Source organism: Palaemon carinicauda, chromosome 41 (assembly GCF_036898095.1).
Source record: "Palaemon carinicauda isolate YSFRI2023 chromosome 41, ASM3689809v2, whole genome shotgun sequence".
Classification (NCBI taxonomy): domain Eukaryota; kingdom Metazoa; phylum Arthropoda; class Malacostraca; order Decapoda; family Palaemonidae; genus Palaemon; species Palaemon carinicauda.
Genome location: NC_090765.1, coordinates 13752126 through 13776005, shown reverse-complemented (window position 1 = coordinate 13776005; position 23880 = coordinate 13752126). Strand labels below are relative to the sequence as shown.

The following is a 23880-nucleotide window of genomic DNA, read 5'->3' as shown; positions in this document are numbered from 1 at the left end:
TCTTCCTTCCTGACCGATGCTAGCACCGACTTCGTCGTCTCCATGGTGAACGTCTGCTTGGTGACAAAGACATTTAGAGCACTGACGTCTAGCACCGGTCTCCACCCTCCTGTCTTCTTCGCTACTAAGAAGAGACGGTTGTAGAAGCCCGGGGATTGATGGTCCCGGACTATGACTACCGCTCCCTTTTGTAGCAAGAGAGACACCTCTTGCTGTAAAGCTAGCCTCTTGTCCTCCTCTCTGTACCTGGGAGAGAGGTCGATGGGAGTTGTTGCTAGAGGGGGCTTGCGCAAGAATGGAATCCTGTACCCCTCTCTGAGCAACTTCACAGACTGTGCGTCTGCACCCCTGTTCTCCCAGGCCTGCCAGTAGTTCTTGAGCCTGGCTCCCACTGCTGTCTGGAGAAGATGGCAGTCAGACTCTGCCTTTTGAGGACTTGGAACCCTTCTTCTTTTTGCCACGTTGACTATCGGCACGGGTACCTCCTCTGCTGGAGGTTCTGCCACGAAAGGGCGGAATGAACCTAGACGCTGGTGTGTCCATCCTAGGTCTAGGCACGGAAGGTAAAGCTGTGACTTTACGTGCGGATGACGCCACCAGGTCATGGGTATCTTTCTGGATCAACGAGGCGGCAAATCCCCTTGATCAGCTCTTCAGGAAAGAGACACTTGGATAGCGGAGCAAACATCAGCTCTGACTTCTGACATGGTGTGATCCCCGCCGACAAGAAGGAGCAAAGGTGATCTCGCTTCTTAAGAACTCCCGATACGAACGAAGCCGCAAGCTCGCCAGACCCATCCCGAATGGCTTTGTCCATGCATGACATGATGAGCATGGCAGAGTCCTTATCCGAAGGGGAGGTCTTTCTGCTCAACGCTCCCAAACACCAGTCCAGAAAGTTGAAGATCTCAAACGCCCGGAAAACTCCCTTTAAAAGATGGTCCATGTCCGAAAAGGTCCAGCAAATCTTGGAGCGTCTCATAGCCAGTCTGCGGGGAGAGTCTACCAGAATTGAGAAGTCGCCCTGGGCAGAGGCAGGAACTCCCAAGCCGAGATCTTCCCCCGTGGCATACCAGACGCTAGATTTGGAAGCAAGCTTGGTCGGTGGAAAGATGAAGGATGTCTTCCCAAGCTGCTTCTTGGCCTGCAACCACTCTCCCAGTACCTTTAAAGCTCTCTTGGATGAGCGCGCGAGTACAAGCTTCGTAAAGGCAGGAGCTGCTGACTGCATGCCTAAAGCGAACTCAGAGGGAGGTGAGCGTGGGGCTGCAGACACAAACTGGTCCGGATACAACTCCTTAAACAGGGCAAGGACTTTCCTAAAGTCTAAGGAGGGAGGCGTAGTCTTGGGTTCCTCTATGTCGGAGTGTTGATCGTCCAAATGCGCAGCTTCGTCGTCATCAGAGATTCCTTCATCCGAATGCTGAGGAGGAAGCGGCAAAGGAGGAGAAGAAAGCTGAACGGCTGAATCCGGCAGCACGGGTGCATGCGTAGCTGCACTGGATCCAACATCATGCCGCTGCTGGTCAGTCTGAGAGCTGGCAACAACAAAAGCGGAGTGGTGGTGCGTGGTGGAGACTGCCGCATTGCGTCAAAACACGGCAGCTTGACAGCACCTTCCCACTGCTGATGCGGTAGCTCACGCATGTCAACGGAGGGTGCCGCACGTCGGCTGACGTCAACATGTGTCTGGCAGGGTCGACTGCGCATCGGTGGTGGAGCTCTCACAGCCGGAGTGTGGGAGCAGGCAGCCACAGTGTCTGCTGAGCGCACAACCGTGGCAGGTTGTAGGCTAACGGGTGCAGCGTCAACCTTCTCAGCACGATACTCCTGCATGAAGGAAGCTAGCTGAGTCTGCATAGACTGCAGCATAGACCACTTAGGGTCTACAGCGGTTGGTGCGGCAACAGACGGAGTGATTGCCTGCTGCGGAACCACTCTACCTCTCTTGGGAGGTGTGCAGTCTTCGGAAGACTGCGGCGAGTCCGAACTGACCCAGTGGCTACACCTGGGCCGTTGGACTCGCTCGGAAGGGACCTTGCGCTTGAGAGGTCGTGAGACCTTGGTCCAGCGTTTCTGACGAGAAACTTCTTCCACAGACGAGGAATGAATGGGCTCACTCGTCTGTTTGTGGGTGGGACGATCTCAGCAAGATACGTCCGCAACCACTGAGGGTACATCTGTACGCTGATCAAGGCCTGTCGAACCCTTTGGTCCTTCGACATTGCTTCTCCCCTGGGCTTGGGAGCTTGCAAGAGGTCCCGGACTGGGAGGACGACTGGCACGAACAGATGCACCCTCATGCGTAACACTAACACTTTTCACAGCACTTGCACTCACTACACTTCCCACTGCACTTTTCTCCTTCAACTCTTTGACGTCGGCCAAGAGTTGATTGCGGTCATTCGCTAATGACTCAACTCTGTCACCAAGAGCCTGAATGGCACGCATCATGTCCGCCATCGAGGGTTGCTGAGAGCTAGTAGAAGGGTCGGGTGTCACCACTACAGGGGAAGGAATAGGTTGTGGGGCATGGGGAGAGGAAAAATCAAAAGAGCGAGACGAACTCCTCCTGATCCTATCCTTCTCTAGCCTACGTGCATTCTTAAGGAATTCTTGAAAATCGAATTCCGAAAGCCCAGCGCATTCCTCACATCGATCTTCCAATTGACAGGCTTTACCCCTACAATTGGAACAAACGGTGTGAGGATCTATAGAGGCCTTCGGAAGACGCCTAGAACAGTCCCTAGCGCTACACTGCCTGTACTTGGGGACTTGAGTAGGGTCAGACATCTTGAATTAGTCAAAGGGGGAAATCCAAAATCTATCCAAGTCGTCAACAAATAATCCAAAATCTAATCAATAAAGCTTGATAAGGTATTGATAATAACTCCTGTACAGCGAAAGCTAATATCTAGAGAGAATACATCACCAAATAGCGTGAAAATCAACTCCAGAAACAACAGCGTATCAAGTAGGTCTTACCGGTGGCACGACAGAGAGAAAATTGGTTCTTTGTTGACAAGAAGTACTGGAGTACCTACTCGACAGATGGCGCTGTTGATGTACACCCCCACCTGTATAGCGATCGCTGGCGTATCCCGCCCGTAGGTTTTTTCTGTCGGGCAGCAGAGCTGCAGCTACATGATCACCGGGTAAGATTAATATTGAAAAAACATCTTTCTAAGAAGCGTTATATAAGTGCATGAGTCATTATCAGTGTCAGAAGCTAGTTTAAGGACATCACTTAAACACCAGGAAACCGTGGGAGGATGAGTTACTGGTTTTAGTCTAGCACAAGCTCTTGGGATAGACGAAAAATACGAATCTGTAAGATTAATATTGAACCCGAACTGAAATATTTTCTTTAAAGCAGACTTAATTGTAGTAATAGTATTAGTGGCTAGTCCTCCTTCAAATAAAGTTCTGAAAATGATAACTGCCAGATTCATAGTCATTGTCTGAACACCTGAGTCTTTCCAAAATTTTGCTAACTTTCTTACAGCAGAATCATATTGCCGAAGGGTAGATTCTCTTTTGTCTGACTCTAGGAACAATGTGTTAGAGGGTCAATCTCTGCATCTTTTTGTGCTGCAAATTTCATGAAGTCCATAAAGTTAGGGCACTCTGAATTTTTGAGGAAGTTGACACACTGCGAGTTTGTACTATTTGTGTTAACTTTGGGTTGGGAATCCGCCGAGGGCGGAGTCTCGGTTCCACCAAGAGAGGAAACCAGTTGCTTTTGGGCCAATTGGGGGCTACTAGGGCAATTCGTCCTTTGAAAGTCCTGAGCTTGTCTAGGACTTTCATTAGCATGTTTATAGGTGGAAACAGGAAAATACTCTGCCAGTTATTCCAATCTATGGACATGGCATCTGTGGCATAGGCCAGAGGGTCCAGGTTAGGGGCTACATAACACTGTAGTTTGTGGTTGGATTCCATGCCAAATAGATCTACTTGGAGATCTGGAACTTGTTGGCAGATCCAATTGAATGACTTTTTGTCTAAGGACCATTCCGACTCCAGCGGAGTTGTCCTTGAAAGTGCATCCGCGACTACGTTCCTTACGCCCGCCAGGTGAACAGCTGACAGGTGCCAATGGTTCTTTGTTGCCATTGAGAAGATTGCTATCATCACATGATTTATGTGACTTGATTTGGAGCCTCCCCTGTTGATGCAGTAGATTATCACCGTATTGTCTAGTATTAGTCTGATATGTTGTTTCTTTGACGGGAAGAGTCTTTTTAGAGTCAAAAGCACTGCCATGGCCTCTAGGATATTGATGTATAGTTGACGGAATGTCACTGACCACAAACCTTGGACCTTTTCGTATTTGGAGTAGCCTCCCCAACCGCTTAGGGAGGCATCCATATGGATTACTAATACCGGCCGTGGGAATTGAAGAGGTACTGATTTTGCCAAATTTTTGACTTTCGTCCATGGCTGAAGTCTTTTCCTTAGTATTAATGGAATCCGAGAAATTTTGTCTCGATTTTTGCTGTTTGCTTTGGATCGCCAAACTCGAATGATGTCCTTCAGTTTGGCTTTCAGTAGTGTGTCTGTTACTGGAGCAAACTGGAGTGAGCCTAAGATTCTTTCTTGGTTTCTCCCGGATGTTAGATTGTCTTTGTGAAAGCTTTTCGTGTTTTTTGCTATCTCTTTCCTCTTTTTTGGTGGAATTGACAGCTTGAGTGTGGTCAGGTTCCATTGTAGACCTAACCACTGGAAGCATGTTGCCGGAGTAAGACGGGACTTTTTGAAATTTATTTGGAACCCTAAGTGTTCCAGGAACTTTATTACTTGTTCGTCGCCTTGTGGTATTCCTCAACGCTGTTGGCCCAAATAAGCCAATCGTCTTGGTAGACCACTAGCTGTATTCCTTGAGTTCTCAGCTCTTGGACTACTGTCTCCGCTAACTTCAATTTTCTGGGCGCTATATTGAGTTCGAACGGCATCACTTAGAAGGTATATGCCCGTTTCCCTAGCTTGAATTCTAGAAAAGGACAAAAATGCCTTGCTATCGGAACATGATAATAAGCATCTGTAAGATCTATAGAGGTGGTGACGGCCCCACAGGGAAGTAAGGTCAGTACCTGCGAGACGCTCAGCATATGGAACTTGTCACATTCAATGAATGTATTCAAAAGGGACAGATCTAAGATGACTCTTCGTTTGTCTGAGTCTTTCTTTGGCATGCTGAACAAGCGACCTTGAAATTTTAGCCGTTTTACCTCTTTTATTGCATTCTTTAGAAGGAGATCTTTAGCGAAAAGTGTGAGATCTGCCGTTGGAGTCTGATAAAAACTGGTCGGTAGAGGGGGCCCTTGTATCCAACTCCATCCTAGGCTCTTCGTTATTATACTGTGTGTCCATTTGCTGAAAGTCCAACGGCTCCGGAAGAGGTATAGCCTCCCTCTAACCTGAGGAGTCTCATTGGTTTGCAGAAGATCTGCTACCAAGGCTCCCTCGGAATCCTCTGCCCCTCCCGAAAGCCCTACCGCTGCCTCTATGGCGAAAGGTTCCCCTAGCTCTACTACCTCTTGCATACCTATTATACCCTTGAAACACTCCTTGTGATTCAAAGGAAGGGTTATAAGCCAGAGACGTAGTAAACGGAGTAGGTTGTTGAGGTGGCTGGCTTACTAACACATATTGTTGTTGCGGCTGAGGTTTTGAGGTGTAAGAATGGCTCACCTGGGATACAGGCAATGCCTGTACCACAGTTTGAGCTTGTGGACCTTGGAAGGATTGAAACTTCCTTGGTCTTTTCCTGCCTCTTGATTACGTACTGGTGGGTTCGAATTTTCTTTTGGGAATTAGACCCCATCGGACTCTGAGGCTTTGGTTGACCCTGGCTGCTTCTCCGAGGATGCTGTTAACCACGTCCTTCGGGAATAGGTCCGCTCCCCAGATCGAGGCCTTAATTAGTCTGTTAGGCTCATGCCTAATGGAGGCCTCAGCTAAGACGTGCTTCCGGCAATTACGTCGAACCACTGAAAAGTCATATGCATCACACTGAAGTGTGTGAAGCAAGGACTTTGTCAGGACCTTAAAAAGAGGCTCCTCAGCGTAGACTAACGAAGTCATCTCTGCCATCATGGCTGAGTTGATAGATCTACTCAACCTGACTCTTGCCCCGTATTCTATCTTAATCAGTGAGTCCGGTAGTCTGAGGAGTCGTTCACTGAACTGTGTGGTGGCACAGTCTGGGTTCGATTTCTCTGCCGTGAAAGTAGCCGGGACGTCAATCCAGCATTCTTGGTCTCACGGAAACAACAGGGAAGTCAGGTCCGTTTCCTTTAGTTGGGGCATGGGCTTGTCTTCCATAGCTGCTTGTAGGGTAAGGTCTACTACCTTCGTGGTGCATGGTGTTGGGGTTTGCTCCTCCACCATGAACATAGTATATGTACCTTTATGAGGGCTAATTTCGTGTTGACACAATCCCACTCATTCAGGGTCTAGACCCAGGTGGACTAAGCTTGCTCTTTTGGAAAGATAACGGTTTCCTTGGGAACCTTATCTACCCTTATTAGCGTGTCCTCTGTCAGGCGCGCGTAACCAGGGAAGGGGAATTGTAAACCCGGCGGGTAGTATTCAAAATCTTCTACCGGACGGGTACCACATCCTTCAATTATCCGCATGCCCTCGGAGAACGGCGCATGAAGAGCCAATCGCCATGGGTTGTTCTTTACAAACGCGGGGAGCTTTGACGCGGCTGGGACCACAAACTGTTGTTGTTGTGGTAGCCCGGATTGCAAGAGATTCTCTATCAGGTTTTCCTGATTTTGCAGTCTCTGGGCTAAAGTGTCCATCGACTGCAAGCGATTGGCAATTGGTCCAATCTGAGATTGGACTATACTCCCCATCCTCTCCATGAGCTGGCTTGAGAAGGCTACCGGATCGAAAGCAAGTTCCGGCGTCTTCCCTTTGAGCTCCTTACTCTCGACCCTTGAGGTGGAGGATTAGCCCTTGCCGAGTCCGTTTGCATCTTTGAAGCTGATGATGGTCTCTTGAGAGAGGTTTGGGTAATTTAGAAGGCTTGCTATCTTTGGGTAGGCCCTTTTTCATATGTTTTATTTTAGGGGCTACTGAGCATGACTTGTCCCTAGCCATGACATTCCCAGTAAACCCCTGGAAAGAAGAGACAGAGGAAGAGTGAGACTGCGCCGGACTAAGAAAAGAAATCTTAGACCGGCCGCTACCTGCCTCACTTACCTCCCTACCTGGTCCGGTGGAGTCAACGACCGTTGGTTCGACATCTAAGTTGATAACGGCTACATCCTCCAAAACGTCATCGCCTAGTCCCTCCAGATCTTCAGGGAGGACTCGAGTTTCTTCCCTGATTCTGGCAATGATTGGAGCCGCTACGTCTGCTGCCACTACCGCAGACATCTTGGCATTGGGGTAAAGCAGGGCACACATATCCTCCGCCAGGATATAAGACTTCTTAGCCTTTACATTACGGCGAAAGCCACCACCCCAGGTCTTGAGGGTCGCCAGGGAAGCGCTCTTGATGGCTTGAATGGTCTGAAAGAGATATTCCCTTTAGAACTTAACCTAAATTTCCAATATGTTCAACAATTATTTCCAACATTTCCAATACGCTCAATAATCATTTCTCGAGGAAGGAATGTAGTACATACCGAGTCACTAGTAAGGTCTGAGACCAGAGCGTAACAAATCTCGCATCCGGCCAAACCAGAAGGTCGGCCACCTGGACCGCACACCCGGCATGAGATCGGCAGACCTCATGCCAGCACAATTGCTGCAACACAGCAGTGCATGCTGTCTCCTGACAGCGTACCACCTGTAAGATAATTTGATATATGAGTATCGAATTAGATTGCGCCGGGAGATCCGGTGATATATATAGTTAAGTTAAGTCCGTTGTGCTTAGCTCAGCGGGATTGCATGCTGTCTTAATAACTATACAATAAGCATTTGCAATGGTACTCTATATATTGTTTTCTTTCCTGCGTCATTTAATGTCATCCAAGAAATTGTTATTATAAATATCTGGAATGGTCGGAAATGATGGTTGGATTAACCTTGAACCAGTCCGCCGGCTCCGGAGAGAAGAATTTTCCTATGAGACTTCTCTTACCCTTCCGTACCCCCAACGGAGTGGGATGTATGAAGAAAGGTTAGGGACGAGCGGAACAGGAACCGCCATCTAGAATTCCGTTGGCCCAAGAATGCATGATGCACTACAGTGAACCCTCGTTTATCGCGGTAGATAGGTTCCAGACCCGGCTGCGATAGGTGAAAATCCGCGAAGTAGTGACACCATATTTACCTATTTATTTAACATGTATATTCGGACTTTTAAAACCTTCCCTTGTACGTAGTACTGTTAACAAACTACCCTTTAATGTACAGAACACTTAATGCATGTACTACAGTACCCTAACCTAAAACAGGCACAAATATTAAAGGCGATTTTATATCATGCGTTTCCTAAACACGCTAAAAAGCACGATAAAAAATGGCAACCAATGTTTTGTTTACGTTCATCTCTGATCATAATGAAGAAACAAACTCATTTAGTGTACACATATATGTATAGGTTAGTTTTTACATCGATTATATTGATTATACAGTACAGTATGTTGATTTTGTTATTACCAATGTTTTACTTAATTTTTCTTAGGACTTCCAAATGAAATGTTTTTCTTTATGACGCCGCCTGAAACGACGGCGTCATAAAGTACTGTACGCTCAGTAAACAACCACGCTCAGAACAAAGAAGGCATTTAACGCGCATGATGAAAGTGATAAATAATGATATGTACAGTAAAAGCATTTACAAAATATGTTATTACAAATATAATTTACCGTATCTATATAAAATCATACAGTACATATTGTACGTAGCAAAGCAGGAAAACAATTTACGAGAGAGAGAGAGAGAGAGAGAGAGAGAGAGAGAGAGAGAGAGAGAGAGAGAGAGAGAGAGAGATTGTTTTACGTACATACTGTAAATGTAAATTTTATACAAAAAAAATCAATTTACGAGAGAGAGAGAGAGAGAGAGAGAGAGAGAGAGAGAGAGAGAGAGAGAGAGAGAGAGAGAGAGAGAGAGAGAGATTGCTTTACGTACGTACTGTAAATGTAAATTTTAAACAAAATAAATATGATAGGTTACAACATGTAGACTTTTAAAACCTTCCCTTTAACTTAATGCATACAGTACTAAACTATAAAACAGGCACAAATATTAAAATGTTAGAATATTAAAGTAAAAAATATTGTTACTGTACTCACCACGAAAGAAGTTCAAGAAAAACTTGAATGATGATGGCGATGAATTTGCTGCACAGTAGAAATGATGACGATGAAGCTGATGATGTCTTCTACTGTGCAGCCAATGATAGTATTTTACGTCTCTTCAGACGGAGGTGTCTTTTCCTGGGACACCTCTTCAACTTCTTCAATTTCTCCCGAAGGCGTACTAGCAGGAGGAACTGGCTCTTTTTTGCGAGGCTGGAAGAACATTGTGATCGGAAGTTGCTGCCGCTGCTTCTTTTTTCGATCTAAGAGCATCCCGTAGGGAGTCATGATGTCATCGACCTTGTTGGAGAATTGCATAGAACGAACCATATCCTTGTCCCACTCTTGCAACATTTCTTTCACCTCCTTTATATGGTTGGAGACCTTGGCAAGCCGTTCTAGTGTTAAGTCCGTTTCTTCGACATTTTCTTGGGTCTCTTCCTGGGTTTCACTCTCTTCTTCGCTTGCCGATTTCGTCAGGTCTTCTAGGTCTGCGTCAGTTAGCGGCTGGGAATGGCAGTCCAACAACTCGTCGACGTCTTCAGTCGTCATGTCGCCAAACCCGTCACCTCCAATTATAGCAGTCAACTGCACAGATTTCCGTATTGCAGAGTGTTGAATCTCAGCAGGTGTAAATCCCTCGTCGTCGTACAATTTGGGGCCACAACTTCTTCCAGCTCGCATTCACAGTAGCAGGTTTCATCTCTTGCAGTGCCTTCTGAATATTCTTCAGGCACGTGGCTATGGTGTACTGCCGCCAGTACGCCTTCAAGTTAAAATCTTCATCCTCATCATCTTGGGCAGCATCCACACATGCAACGAGGTCCGCCAAGGTATTCTTCGTGTAGAGGGCCTTGAACGCCCTGATAACCCCCTGGTCCATCGGTTGAATTAATGACGTGGTGTTGGGTGGCAGGAACTCAACCTGAACGCCCTCACGCGACAGGTCAGTTGCGTGTCCACCAGCGTTATCCATAAGGAGAAGGATCTTGAATGGCAAGCCCTTCTCTACGAGATATTCATTGACTTGCGGGATGAAACACTGGTGGAACCAGTTGGAGGTCAGCATCTTTGTAATCCATGCTTTTAGATTATGCATCCAGTACACGGGAAGGAGATTCTTATTCTTATTTTTCAAAGCGCGAGGATTTTTCGACTTATAAAAGGGATTTTGACGTAGGAAAAATCTATTTCTGGGCGAAGGACCTGTGCCGCCCAGTGAATAAGCTCCATTTAAGCACTTATTCTTAGGTAATTTACTGCTAAATATACCAGAGAAAAAATGTAAAGGAGTGCTAGGTTAACTAGCTCGCTCACCTAATGGTGTCGGTATAAAATTGGGCGTATAATCCAGAGGTCCCGCACTATTTAGATTAATCCACGACAGAGAACCCCAATAGAGGAGAGCCGTTCAACCTCACTCGGCACTACTACAATGCATCCGCTCAGAACCCAACTCCTTAGCACCCAAAGTTTGGGGACTCCAAGGGAGAGGAGCTGGGAGGGTTCACTGGGCGGCACAGGTCCTTCGCCCAGAAATAGATTTTTCCTACGTCAAAATCCCTTTTCTGGGCTCGAACCTGTGCCGCCCAGTGAATCTATACAAGAGAAAAATGTCACCAAACTTGCAAAATAAAGGAAAAAACATAAGCGTAAGAGAAATACAGGATGCTTTAATCAGAGATGAGTACCAAAAAACAATTATAAGGGTATCTTAAATATTAACATAAATCCAATAAGGTAGGTATAATAATGCCGTGAGTGATAATATATACAGATAATATATACAGATAAAAATTTACAAATATAATAACAGTATTCAGGTGCGAGACCAACGAATACAATAGGGTATAAATGAGGCAGGTAAGAGGGAGAGATAAAGAGTCAAGGCATTAACCTGTGAGTTACTCGGGAGTAACTACGCTCCCTGCGGCTACTGTAGAAAATTTTAGGGCTTCCAAATGTTTAAGGTAGTGTTTCTTGAACACTGACGGTGATCTCCACCCTGTATACCTGGAAAGGTCTGTAAAATTCATGTGGTGAAAGAAGTTCACCGAGGTGGCAACCGCCCTGATATCATGTGCAAGAGGAAAAGAGTCAGGGTTAGCTTGTTTAATAAAATACAAAATTTGTTGCCTGATCCCTTTAATAGTAATGGTACCGCCTTGTTCTCTAACGAATAGAGGCCCCGAGGAGTTAGAGGAGGTCCGGGATAGATAAGACCTAAGAGTAGTGACAGGGCACAGCGACGGATCTTGCGTGAGGGGAACAATTTTCCAGGAGGTCCATCTGTTTTGAGGGTCTTCATTCTTAGCCAAAAAGAATTTGTTAGGAGAAAGAAGGACCTCTCCTGAAGGCAGAAAGTCAATATGACCCGGGTCTCTCGACAAGGCTGCCAATTCAGAAATTCTTGCCCCGGAAGCCAAGCTCACTAGGAAAAGTGTTTTCCTGAGAAGGGGCATGTAATCACAAGAACTGTTAATGGTATCAGAAGCCAATTTGAGTACGTCATTAAGGAACCAGGTCACCGGGGTAGGACGAGTAACCGGTTTCAGTCTGGCACAAGCTTTTGGAATTGAAGCTAACAAAGAGTCGGTTAAGTCTATGTTAAAACCCACTAGGAAGATCTTTTTCAGAGCCGATTTAATAGTGGTGATAGTATTGGCTGCCAGACCTGATTCTAATAAAGATCTAAAGAAAGTGACTGTAAGGTTCAAGTTCATACAGTTCACGTCTGAGTCTATTAAAAATTTTGCCAACTTTTTAACTGCAGAGTCATACTGACGGATGGTGGAATCCCGTTTATCTGATTCTAGGAACAAGGTGTTTTGAGGATCAATATTGGCACCATGCATAGCCGCAAACTTCATAAAGTCCATAAAGTTAGGGCGCTCTGAATGTTTGAGAAAGCGTACACAACGCGTGTTTGTACTATCTGAGACAGAACCGGATTGGGTATCGGGTGAGGGTATAGTCTCAACTCCCGCAGGAGAGGATACCAGTTGCTCTTGGGCCAGTTGGGTGCGACCAAGGCTACTTGTCCCTTGAAGGATCTCATTTTGTCTAGAACTTTCAGCAAAAGATTCACCGGGGGAAAGAGATAAATCTTTTCCCAGTTGTCCCAATTCTGTGACATGGCGTCTGTGGCGTAAGCCTGAGGGTCTAGATTGGGAGCCACATATACTCTCAATTTGTGGTTGGATTCCGTGGCGAAGAGGTCCACTTGGAGGCCGGGAACCTGAGAGAGAATCCACCGAAATGACTTTAGATCGAGTGACCATTCCGATTCTAGAGGGGAGGTCCGGGACAGGGCGTCTGCCACTACATTCCGGACTCCCGCCAGGTGGACAGCTGAAAGATGCCAACGGTTCGAGGCTGCTAGGGAGAATATGGCTACTAGAACATGGTTCAGAGGCCCTGACTTTGACCCGCCTCTGTTGAGGCAGCGGACCACCACTTCGCTGTCGAGGACCAGACGAAGGTGTTGTTTCTTGGGAAGAGCGAGACGTTTCAGGGTTAGAAGAACTGCCATGGCCTCTAGCACATTGATGTGAAAATGGCGGAACAAGGGAGTCCAAAGACCTTGAACTTTCTTGAGCTGAGAATAGCCGCCCCAACCTGATAGGGATGCGTCTGTGTGAATGATTAATTCCGGGGGCGGAAATTGAAGGGGAACTGACTTTGACAGACTGTTTGCTCTTGTCCAAGGAAGAAGTCTTTCCCGTAGAATGGGAGGAAGGCGGACTTTCCTGTCCCGGAGCTTCCGGTTCGCCCTCGAACGCCAGACACGATTGATATCTTTCAATTTTGCCTTCAGAAGAAGATCCGTCACTGAGGCAAACTGAAGGGACCCCAGAATCTTCTCTTGAAGCCGTCTGGAACTTACTTTGTCTTTGAGAAAACGTTTGGTGTTCCTTGCAATCTCTAACCTCTTGGGTCTGGGAAGACACAGAGTATGAGATATAAGATCCCATTGCAGGCCGAGCAATTGGAACTTCGATTTTGGAAGAAGACGGGACTTCTTGAAGTTGATCTGGAAGCCTAGAGATTGAAGATAATGGATGACTTTGTGAGTGGCTTTTAGGCAATTTTGGGAGGTGTCTGACCAAATGAGCCAGTCGTCCAGATAGGCTACTACTTGAATCCCTTGATTCCTGAGTTCCTGAACAGCGACTTCTGCTAGCTTTGTGAAGATCCTTGGGGCAATGTTGAGCCCGAAAGGCATCACCTTGAAGGAGTAACTTTTGTCCCCTAAGCGAAAGCCTAGGTACGGACGGAAGTGTCTCGCTATCGGGACGTGATAGTAGGCGTCTGTAAGATCGATAGAGGTGGTGACGGCCCCACGGGGAAGTAAGGTCCGCACCTGCGAGACGGTAAGCATTCGAAACTTGTCGCATTGAATGGACAAGTTGAGAAGGGATAGATCTAGAATCACTCTTCTCTTGTCTGAATCCTTCTTCGGGACACTGAACAGCCGACCTTGAAACTTCAGATGTTTCGTTTCTTGTATGGCATTCTTTTGTAAAAGATCCTGGACAAATTCGACCAGGTCTGGGGTGGAATGTTGACGAAATTTGTTCGGAGGAGGAGGTCCTTGAATCCAACTCCACCCTAGTCCCTTGGAGATGATACTGAACGCCCAGGGACTGAACCTCCATTTGTTGCGGAAGGCATAGAGCCTCCCCCCTACCTGCTGCACCTCAGTATTGGTTTGAGGAGTTGCCTCCACGTCCGCCTCGGAAGTTCTTTCCTCTGCGAAAGGCTCTTCCCCTGCCTTTGTTCTGGTTAGAGCCACGGTGGTAGCCTCTACCTCTACCATAACTCTGGGAAGAGCTATGAGCCTCGTAGGACTGGTTAAAGGCAGGGGAAGTGGCGGAGGCACCAGAAAGCTGGCTCTTAGGTAGCAGAACGGTGACATAGTCATCCGAAGGAGCCCGAGAGGTGGAGGGCTGCGCAGGGGCAACAGAAGATGGAGGAAGAGGCAGCCGGAAGTTGGATGAAGCACTCTGTTGTTGCCTGAACTGGGTGGAGGTATATGGTCTAAGCTTCTTCCTACCCCGGGCTTGATAATTTGCGGGGTCATACTTGCGTTTAGGGGTCAAACCCCAACGGGCTTTAAGGCTCTGATTAACCCTAGTGGCCTCCGCCAAGACTTCCTCTACGAGATCCTCGGGGAAGAGATTTGAACCCCAACAGGAGGACCGGATGAGTTTATTAGGTTCATGCCTAATCGTCGCCTCAGCTAGAACATGCTTGCGACATCTGCGTTTAGCAGTAGCAAAGTCATACAAATCATAATATAACGACTGTAACGTAGCCTTGTTGAGAGACTTAAAAATACTCTCCGTATCGTAAGTCAAGGCTATCGACTCCGTGGATGTGGCCAGGTTTAGAGTACGGCCCACACGTAGGCGGGAATCATATTCCTGTTTAATGAGAGATTCCGGGAGACGGGGAAGCTTCTCACTAAACAAGACTGAGGCACAGTCTGCTGCAAGCTTGCCGGAGGTAAAGGTGGTATGGACGTTGTCCCAACACTCAATACCTGAGGGAAGAAGGAGGGAGATTGGATCCACCTCTCGGATGGGAGGCAAGGGCTTCTCCTCCAGAGCATATTGAAAGGCAAGCTCTGCCACCTTATTGACGCATGGAGTCAAGGTGGTCTTGTCCATTAGGAACATCGTAAAGGAGCTTTTATGAGGCGTCAGCATGGTGTTAGTGCAGCCGATGTCATTCAAAAATCTGGCCCAAACAGATTGGGCTTGCTCCTTCGGGAAGATGACCGTCTCTTTGGGGACCTTGTCTAAACGGACTAAAGCTTCCTCGGTAAGTCTGGCATAACCATGAAATGGAAATGCCAGACCCGGAGGAAAGAATTCAAAGTCCTCTAGAGGACGAGTGCCAAGGCCCTCCAGAGTCAACATTCCGTCTGAGAACGGGGAATGAAGAGCCATCCGCCAGGGGTTGTTCTTGGCAAACGGCGGGAGCTTAGAGGCATCCGGTATGAGAGAGCTTTGGACTCTCTCCGGAGCTCCTTGCTCTAAAGCCCCAATTCTCTGACCGAAGTTAGAGAACATCGTGTCCATCCTCGACTGCATCTCCGAAACCAACTTTTCCTGCATCTCCGACACGATGCGGAGCATAGCTGATTCGGAAAGGCCCGGGCTAGCAGCAGGAGGGGCGGAAGGAACTCCCGGGTCGTGAGACTTAGAGGAGGAACCAGAGGTCTTTGAAGACGGGTTCGTACCATGTTTAGAGCCATGAGAAGTCTTATGAGGCTTGCGAGCTTTGGGTAAGGTCCTTGAAGTAGACTTATCCTTAGGGGGAACCGGGTATGAACGTTGAGACGAATCACGGTCCCCAGAAAATCCAAGAAAGGAAGAGCGATCAGAAGAAGAAGAAAGAGCGGGGCTGAGGATAGGAATCTCAGCGCCGGACACACCTGCCTCACTTACCACCCTACCTGTATCCGGCTCGTCTAGCAACATCGGTTCGACGTCCAGGTTCATGGAGGTAACATTGTCCTCCAGACCTCCGGGGGCGTCCGATGGATCTTGCTCTGGGTCGATGAGACCCGTTATAGTGGCATCAATGTGGGCAATGATGGGGGCTGCCACATGCCTAGCCACAGCAGCTGAAGACTTGGCGTTGGGGTAAACCATGGTGCAGTAGTCCTCAGATAGGACGTACGGCCGCTTAGACTTTACATTCCGGGCAAACCCACCAATCCACACACAAATAATATTTGATAATAAAAATAATACACATAGTAACACCGCAAGTGAAAATTAAAAGCTCTCAAAAACAGGAGTACCAACTGTAGTGAAATCAAGCAAGATCGGTATGAACGAAGAGAATAACTCCTAAAATATAAATATTAAACGATCTAGATTGCTCAAAACACAGTAAAACCCAGCTTGGTACTTAACTTAGACGGTGTCTCCTGGGAAACCGACGAAGAAGCCATAATTCACTAGAAAATATCCAAAAATCGAGAGCACAAGAAAAATGCGGGTTACTGCACAAGTCGTGCTAAACGGAGTTGGGTTCTGAGCGGATGCATTGTAGTAGTGCCGAGTGAGGTTGAACGGCTCTCCTCTATTGGGGTTCTCTGTCGTGGATTAATCTAAATAGTGCGGGACCTCTGGATTATACGCCCAATTTTATACCGACACCATTAGGTGAGCGAGCTAGTTAACCTAGCACTCCTTTACATTTTTTCTCTGGTATATTTAGCAGTAAATTACCTAAGAATAAGTGCTTAAATGGAGCTTATTCACTGGGTGGCACAGGTTCGAGCCCAGAAATAAGCCCCGGCTTTAGCAAAAATCCAGCAGCATTGCCACACATCACGAGGGTAACGCGATCCTTGAATGCTTTAAAGCCAGAGGCTTTGGCTTCCTCTTTGAACAGGAAAGTTCGCGACGGCATTCTCTTCCAAAACAAGCCGGTCTCATCCATATTAAACACTTGTTCCGGCTGGTATCCACCTTCGGCGATAATATTCTTGAACGTCTGGTTCACGTAAGTTTCAGCAGCGGCAGTGTCAGCCGAAGCAGCCTCGCCATGCAGGGAAACGCTTTTCAGGGTGAAGCGTTTCTGAAACTTCGCGAACCATCCTTTGCTGGCGGAAGAACGTTGTTTCTGAGGCTGGGAATCAGTGGATGTCCCTGGTTAAGGTTCATCTGCATCATCATCTTCTTCAGCATGATTGCCGTCGTCGTCTTGAGGTTCCTTTGCAGCAAAATTCTCATACATGCTCAAAGCCTTTGTTCAGATGGTGTTCGTATCCAAGGCTATGTTCTTCTTCCAGCAGTCGGCAATCCACATAGCTAAAGCACCTTCCATGCGTACGATCGTTTTATTACGCGTGGCAACGACTCGCTTCGCTGATCTGCTAAAGGTGATGGCAGCCGTCTTTCTAATGTTCGCCTCGTCCTTCTTGATATAGTGAACAGTGGATTCGTTGATTCCAAAATGGCGCGCTGCGGCCGCGTAGCTTCTACCGTCTTTCAACATATCGAGAAGCGTCACCTTCTCAGCAATCGTCATCATCCTTCGGTGGCATTTAGGCTCACTACCAGCCTTAGTAGAAGCAGAACGCTTTGGAGCCATTGTACTGTAGGATTTAACAGAAAGTTCAACAAAAAGTTCAACTTAAAACAGTCGCACACAGCACAGATTAAAGTTCACAAACTTAAGAACGTCTACTCAGCGATACGGCGTAAGAGAAAGTGGCCGCGAACAGAGGCTGGAAGCTGGAGATGCGGGCAAAACACCAATCACAGGCTAGATAACAAAACTTGAGTTCTGATTCGTCATCTATCAGCGCTTGAACCAATCACAACCCGTCTTATATGATGCGTAGGTTACCAACTCAAAGTACAAGATACAGTACCCCGCGTATACTGTACGTACAGTATTAATAATAATAATAATAAATAATGATAATAATACAGTAATAATAATAATAATAATGATAATAATAATAACAATAATAATTTTATTAACAACAACAACAATAATAATAATAATAACAATAATAATAATAGCTTTACGTATGCTATTTTATTCTTTTGTAGGATGTGTGTCTCTCTCTCTATCTCTCTCTCTCTCTCTCTCTCTCGTACGCTTATTCGAAATGTGATTTTTGCAACAAAGAATATTATTGGATGCAGTACTACGTACGTATACATACAAAAGATTCATGGAAAAGAAGCACATCCATTACATTTGTAGTACAGTAGTAGCCATCAGCCGCCTTACACCATTCTAATATGGTATGACTGCATCTGATTTGCGTTTCATGTTCGATTTAATTTTACTACGTACTGTATACAGTACTGAATTATCCTATGATCATATTCTCTTTTCGTGTTTTATTTCTTTCTGTGCTGAATTATATATAATATGTAATGCAATGAACAATCAGTAAGAGCAGATATTACTAATTACAGTATTAATGGAATTACAGGTAACGAAATATCGTATTTGGGGTCTTCAGATATCGCGGTATTTTCGAAATTTCCGGAAAATCCGCGATATGTATATATATATGGGTTATGGAAAAAACCCGCGAAGTGGTGAATCCGCGATGGTCGAACCGCGAAGTAGCGAGGGTTCACTGTACATTAAAAATGTATATATATATAAATGAACTAAATATTGATGACAAGGAGGTACAAAGAAAAAAGAATATAGGGATACCAATATAGTGCCGGAATACTTAGATGGAAGTATGGATTCCTACCGTGTAAATCCTGCCCGATAATAATAATATATAAATTAAGTAAATACTAAGCTCCGTCTAAAACCCTCTTCCCGGGTCAACCATCCGTTAAAATCCTTTATATATAGGGGATAAACTTATGGGATCAGAACAGGGTAGATTACCTGAATCCGATCAAAGAATCATAGCTACTAACTTATAGATACGATTCTCAAGTTATCCCGGTCCACACGGGGCAGAGGGATAGCGAGAATGGAATTCCAGGGAAGGGGGATGCGAGGTACGTAGCGATGTGCATACCCAGTCCCGCGCCTTTGGTGGCCAACCATGACAAGCCGAGGAGAGAGCGCTACCCGCATCAACTCACGGAGCATGTGAGCCAGGCCTCTCTCTCAGTTGTCTTCCCACTCTCCCTAAAGGAATGTGACTCAAGACTACTTCCCAAGGTTAGGGTGTGGTGAATAGTCCACCGAGGTGGCTACAGGGGGAGGGGAACAACCAAGAAGAGTGGCTCGCTCGAGATCAGGTGACCACTGTGGCCGGTCGGGTGGGACAACCCTCCGAGACACAGTGGAACTACCCGATGAGGCGGTAGGCCTATGGCTTCCTGACTAAAGCATGCAGATTAAATAAAAATAATAATAATTACTTGAAATATGTGTTCTAAAGTAAAGTAGGCTATAACGACATAAAGTGAGTAAATAAGGGGGAAAATAGGGAGAGGAACATGGTGTGATACGAACGTATAGCCTAACTCTCCAAAATCGGGTAAAATGCCGACCTGGTCAGGAAGACTAAACTGCTCTAAACAATAACTAGCCCTCCAAAATTGGGTATAATGCCGACCTGGTCAGGTAGTACAATGACTAAAGGATAACATCCTATATAAAGTAAAACGTGTCCCAATTCCCCGCATAATACTCAATAGGAATATCCTAACCTAGATATAAAATACGTATATCGAAGGGGAGGCTCACTGGTGTAGGCTACCTTCGGAAGCCGCATACTGCCCGGTCGGGTAGGCTAACCAAATGAACGCCAAAATAGCCTAATTAATACTCAAATGTTAATAAACTTCAATAACCATGCTAAAACAATGTATAAGATGTTTAGAGCTAAATAAACAAGACTACAACTAGTATGAGGAACTAATTGAAAGTCGTAAACAACATGAAGCACTCGAAGGTAGCGACACCAAAATGGCTGCCGAATATGCCCATGAGGGAAGGCATCACACAATACTGCTGAGACTAAAATTAACAATATTATTAATTTTACGTGTGTCGCTACCGAGAATTATCAAAAGATAATTATAATAATTAACTTGGGAGTAGGGGTCTCCAAAACATCAGACATCTTCAAAAACACAGTCACAAAGAAGCTACTGAAAACAAACGCGTGTGGATATCACGGTGCTAGAAAAGGAATGATTGGAGAAGCGTGGGTAGTGGTGGTAGTAGGGGGGGGGGGCAGTAGCTGTAGTAGCGGGCAGTAGTCGGATGTAGAACAGCACCTCGTAGTATCAATGGATATTGAGAAAGGAGAAGACTAATTGGTAAGGGACCTCTGGTAGTGGTTATAACACGCCCCAGTTTATATACCGTCACCCTGTAAGGATGAGCGAGCTGGATATATTCCTGGCATTCCATGTAACTTTTTCTCTGGTATATCTAGCAGTATTTATACCTTAGAAATGGTGCTATAAGGAGCATTTCAAGGAGCGACAGGTTGAGCCCAGAAATCAGGTAATTTTAGGTTCAAGTTTTTTCCTTTTTCTGTAGCTTGCGGGCAGGTTTTTCTTTAATTAAAAATTAAACCTATGTTAGTAGCTTCTGCCTCTTTTTTTTTTTTCAAGAATTTTCGGTAATATAAAGGTTTACACTTCTATGACCAAGTCAAGTATTCGAGAGCAAGATCCGAAACATGCATTCCATTTCCGTGTTTATCAATGATTTTACTTTTTCAGTTCAATTGCGGTTTGCACTGTTTTACTTGACCACTTCCAAACACATTTCCAACCACAGTCAACAAACTTCTGTAATGCCCTTAAAGTTAGAACACTTAAGCACATCTCCCTTACCTTTGTATAGCAGAACAATGCATGCACACACCAAGCGCACTGGTACCAATAACAACAAAATAGATATTAAACAATCTCACCAACCTTTCAGGTACAGTTAACCCCCCTTTCTTTAACATCTCAGCCCTCACACCATTTCCATATCAAGTATTTCTAATACTGTACTGTATTGTCTAAAGAAAACTCATGCACACAGAGAGAGAGAGAGAGAGAGAGAGAGAGAGAGAGAGAGAGAGAGAGAGAGAGAGAGAGAGAGAGAGAGAGAGAGCCTCTTATTCCTCTTATTCTATGTTTGGGTTCCCCCAGGTCCCTCAGTGTGAGGCACCTTGTATATCCACCAGAGAGTTTCTAATGCATCTTCCGGTGTATTTTGCATCTTCCAGTCTTGGATGGTCTGGGATGCATCTTAGGTATTTATTGAGCTTATTCTTAAACACATCTATGCTCACTCCTGATACGTTTCTTAGATGACCTGGCAGCGCATCAAATAGTCGCTGCATTATCGATGTTGGTGCGTAGTGGATTAATATCCTGTGCGCCTTCCTTAGTTTTCCTGGTATAGTTTTTGGCACTAATCTACCTTGGCTTGCTCTTTCTGATATTTTTAGCTCCATGATGTTTTCAGTAATTCCTTCTATTTGCTTCCATGCTTGTATTATCATGTAGCGTTCTCTTCTCCTTTCTAGACTGTATAGTTTTAAAAATGGCAGTCTTTCCCAGTAGTCAAGGTCCTTAACTTCTTCTATTCTAGCGGTATAGGACCTTTGTACACTTTCTATTTGTGCAATATCCTTTTGGTAATGTGGGTACCATATCACATTACAGTACTCGAGTGTACTACGTACATAAGTTTTGTAAAGCATAATCATGTGTTCAGCTTTTCTTATTTTAAAGTGTCTGAATAACATTCCCATTTTTGCATAACATATTCCTATTTAACATTACACCAAGGTCTTTAATTGCCTCCTTGTTTGTGATTGTCTCGTTATTAGGTCCCTTGTACAGTATACATATTCCATTCCTTCTCTGTTTCCATAATTTATTGATTCAAATTTATCGGAGTTAAATACCATCCTATTTATCTCCGCCCATTCATATAATTTGTTTAGATATCTTTATAGTGAGTTCCTATCTTCATCACAAGTAATTTCTCTACTTATTCTTGTGTCATCGGCGAAACTTCTCACTACAGAGTTTTTAACATCACAGTCCTTGTCTGAGATCATAATAACAAACAGCAGTGCAGATATTACCTGATCTTCATCTGATTTCTCATCATTTGCAACCACTATCTGTTTTCTGTTTTACAGGAATTCTTTTACCCATTTTCCTATCTTTCCCACAATATTATGCTCTCTCATTTTTTTCTCTAATATATTATGGTCTACCTAGTCAAAGGCTTTTGCAAAATCTAGATAGATCACATGTGTCTTTTTCATTTATCATATTTTTGTATATGTTTTCATAGTGTGCTATCAGTTGGGTTTGTGTACTTTTCCGGGCACAAAACCGTGTTGACCTATAATAAACAAATTATTTTTAACCAAATGATTCATTATTTTCTTTTTTATTACCCTCATACACTTTCAATAGCGTGACCCTGAGATCAGCTGATGACTACTAAAAGTAAAATAAATGTAATTGTTGATTTGTGAAATTCTCCCGAAATTAAAAATATATAAACCTCTTACAATAAATCATAAACACAATAATGTCTAAAGATATATGAATACTTGATAATGAACTAAAAGTGAAATCCTGTATGAAACTTTAAAAATTAAATACTTGTACACACACACAAACAGAAAGTATTCGTATAACTAATAATAATGGCTATAAGTGAAATGTATGAAAACTATATCCTATAGTATATTGGTACTGGTATAATATTCATCATGAATGTATTTTGAATAAGTTACGAAATTATATAAACGATAAGCCTTGTTATTCGTGTGTGCGCATTCTCTCGATACAATAGCGGGACCTTGAGATTACCTGATCACAACCAAAGGTAAACAAAAAAAGTCAGTAATTTTATATTGTTAAAATGATTTTGAAATTGAGAAATTTATTACAACAATGCTTTAATAAAGTATATGATATCCTATGAAGAAAAAATGAAGTAATGATATACAATAATAAAATATTGATAACATATGACCAAGATGATTACAGTATCATGACACAGATAGAGTTACGACATGTCTCTCAGTCCCTACCTCTGTCGTAAATCAACGACTACCTGTACATGTATTGAGAAAACCTCTTCCTTGGCTGTGCCAATGTTCTCATCTAATTCTTGTATGTTGGAAAGAAGTGGAGAGAAGGAGAATGATCCTAAAGTAAACAACAGATACCACCACTTAAAATAAAAAGAAATATCGATAATAAGAATCTACGTTAGAACACTCACCACGTTGGGAGTTAGAGCTCAAGTCACTTTCCATCTCCATCATAAGTTGATCCTCTGCATCTCTATCTTCATCTTCCATCATAAACTTGATGAAGTCAAATCCAGGTAGACGGGGCTCCCAGTCATTCTCTCCCAGAATCACTGTAAGGGTATTCCTTAAATGAGTGAACTTATTTTATGACTGTTCAGAATCTACTGAAAATTTACTAAATATGAAAGAAAAGTTATCACTTTAACTTATTTCACAGAATTCTGTATACTGTAAGATTTTGTTCAATTAAGATTTTTCAAAAACTTCATTCAATATAATTAGCAGATTTCTTGAAATAATCTCTGATGCTTCAATTTCTTTTAAATACAGAAAATGGCAGTTCATTACATAAGAATTTTCCTTAATCATAATGGACCAATGTCTCTGACGTCTTGCTTTTAATAATGTAACCTATAAAGGCAAATCCTGAAGTCTTAGGCAGATAGATTAATCATTATTCAAGTTGTCTGAATCACAAGCATTGGGAAATAATTGTCTGAAGGCTTTTGTTCACGGTAATGATTTCTTTCCTAATCCCTGATATTCTGCAACCAAACCACCTAAGTATATCTTTTACTATAATTTCAGCACCACCACACTAGCAATTTAGTCACCCTGTAAATCTTTTGCATCACCCTGGATGATATCACTCCTTCCTCTTTTACAACATCCACATGATCTAAAATAGGGGGACTTGCAGAGAGAGAGAGAGAGAGAGAGAGAGAGAGAGAGAGAGAGAGAGAGAGAGAGAGAGAGAGAGAGAGAGAGAGAGAGAGAGAGAGAGAGAGATACGGTATATAAAAGTGTATGTATTTATGTATCCAGTACAGTATTCTTATTAATTATACAAACAAATC

General features: G+C 44.4%; 2 protein-coding genes and 1 pseudogene across 2 annotated transcripts in view; all 3 read right to left on the bottom strand.

Moving 5' to 3' along the window:
* The window catches only part of LOC137632351 (uncharacterized), a 187135-nt gene that overhangs the window by 6889 nt on the left and 156366 nt on the right, over positions 1–23880 (bottom strand). Inside the window, exon 14 of the mRNA XM_068364286.1 lies at positions 22993–23133. Within this exon, the coding sequence (XP_068220387.1) occupies positions 22993–23133 (141 nt within the window). The remainder of the gene's footprint in view (positions 1–22992; positions 23134–23880) is intronic.
* LOC137632277 (uncharacterized) lies at positions 3601–4768 on the bottom strand (annotated as a pseudogene).
* Positions 4825–13928, bottom strand: LOC137632210 (uncharacterized). Its single transcript, XM_068364097.1, has 5 exons — positions 12946–13928; positions 7726–7807; positions 7216–7527; positions 5549–5694; positions 4825–4993 (listed from the first exon to the last, which is right to left on the bottom strand). The coding sequence occupies exons 1-5, from the start codon at positions 13926–13928 to the stop codon at positions 4825–4827; spliced, it is 1692 nt and encodes a 563-aa protein (XP_068220198.1).

Coding starts and splice junctions, on each gene's coding strand:
- LOC137632210 (XM_068364097.1), bottom strand. CDS start 13,928: ATGGAGGTTCAGTCCCTGGGCGTTCAGTATCATCTCCAAGGGACTAGG. Junction 7,808..12,945: donor AAACAGTCTGTCAAAGTCAG/TTCCCCTTCAAT, acceptor ATTATCTTACAG/GTGGTACGCTGTCAGGAGAC. Junction 7,528..7,725: donor CTGCCGATCTCATGCCGGGT/GTGCGGTCCAGG, acceptor TATCTCTTTCAG/ACCATTCAAGCCATCAAGAG.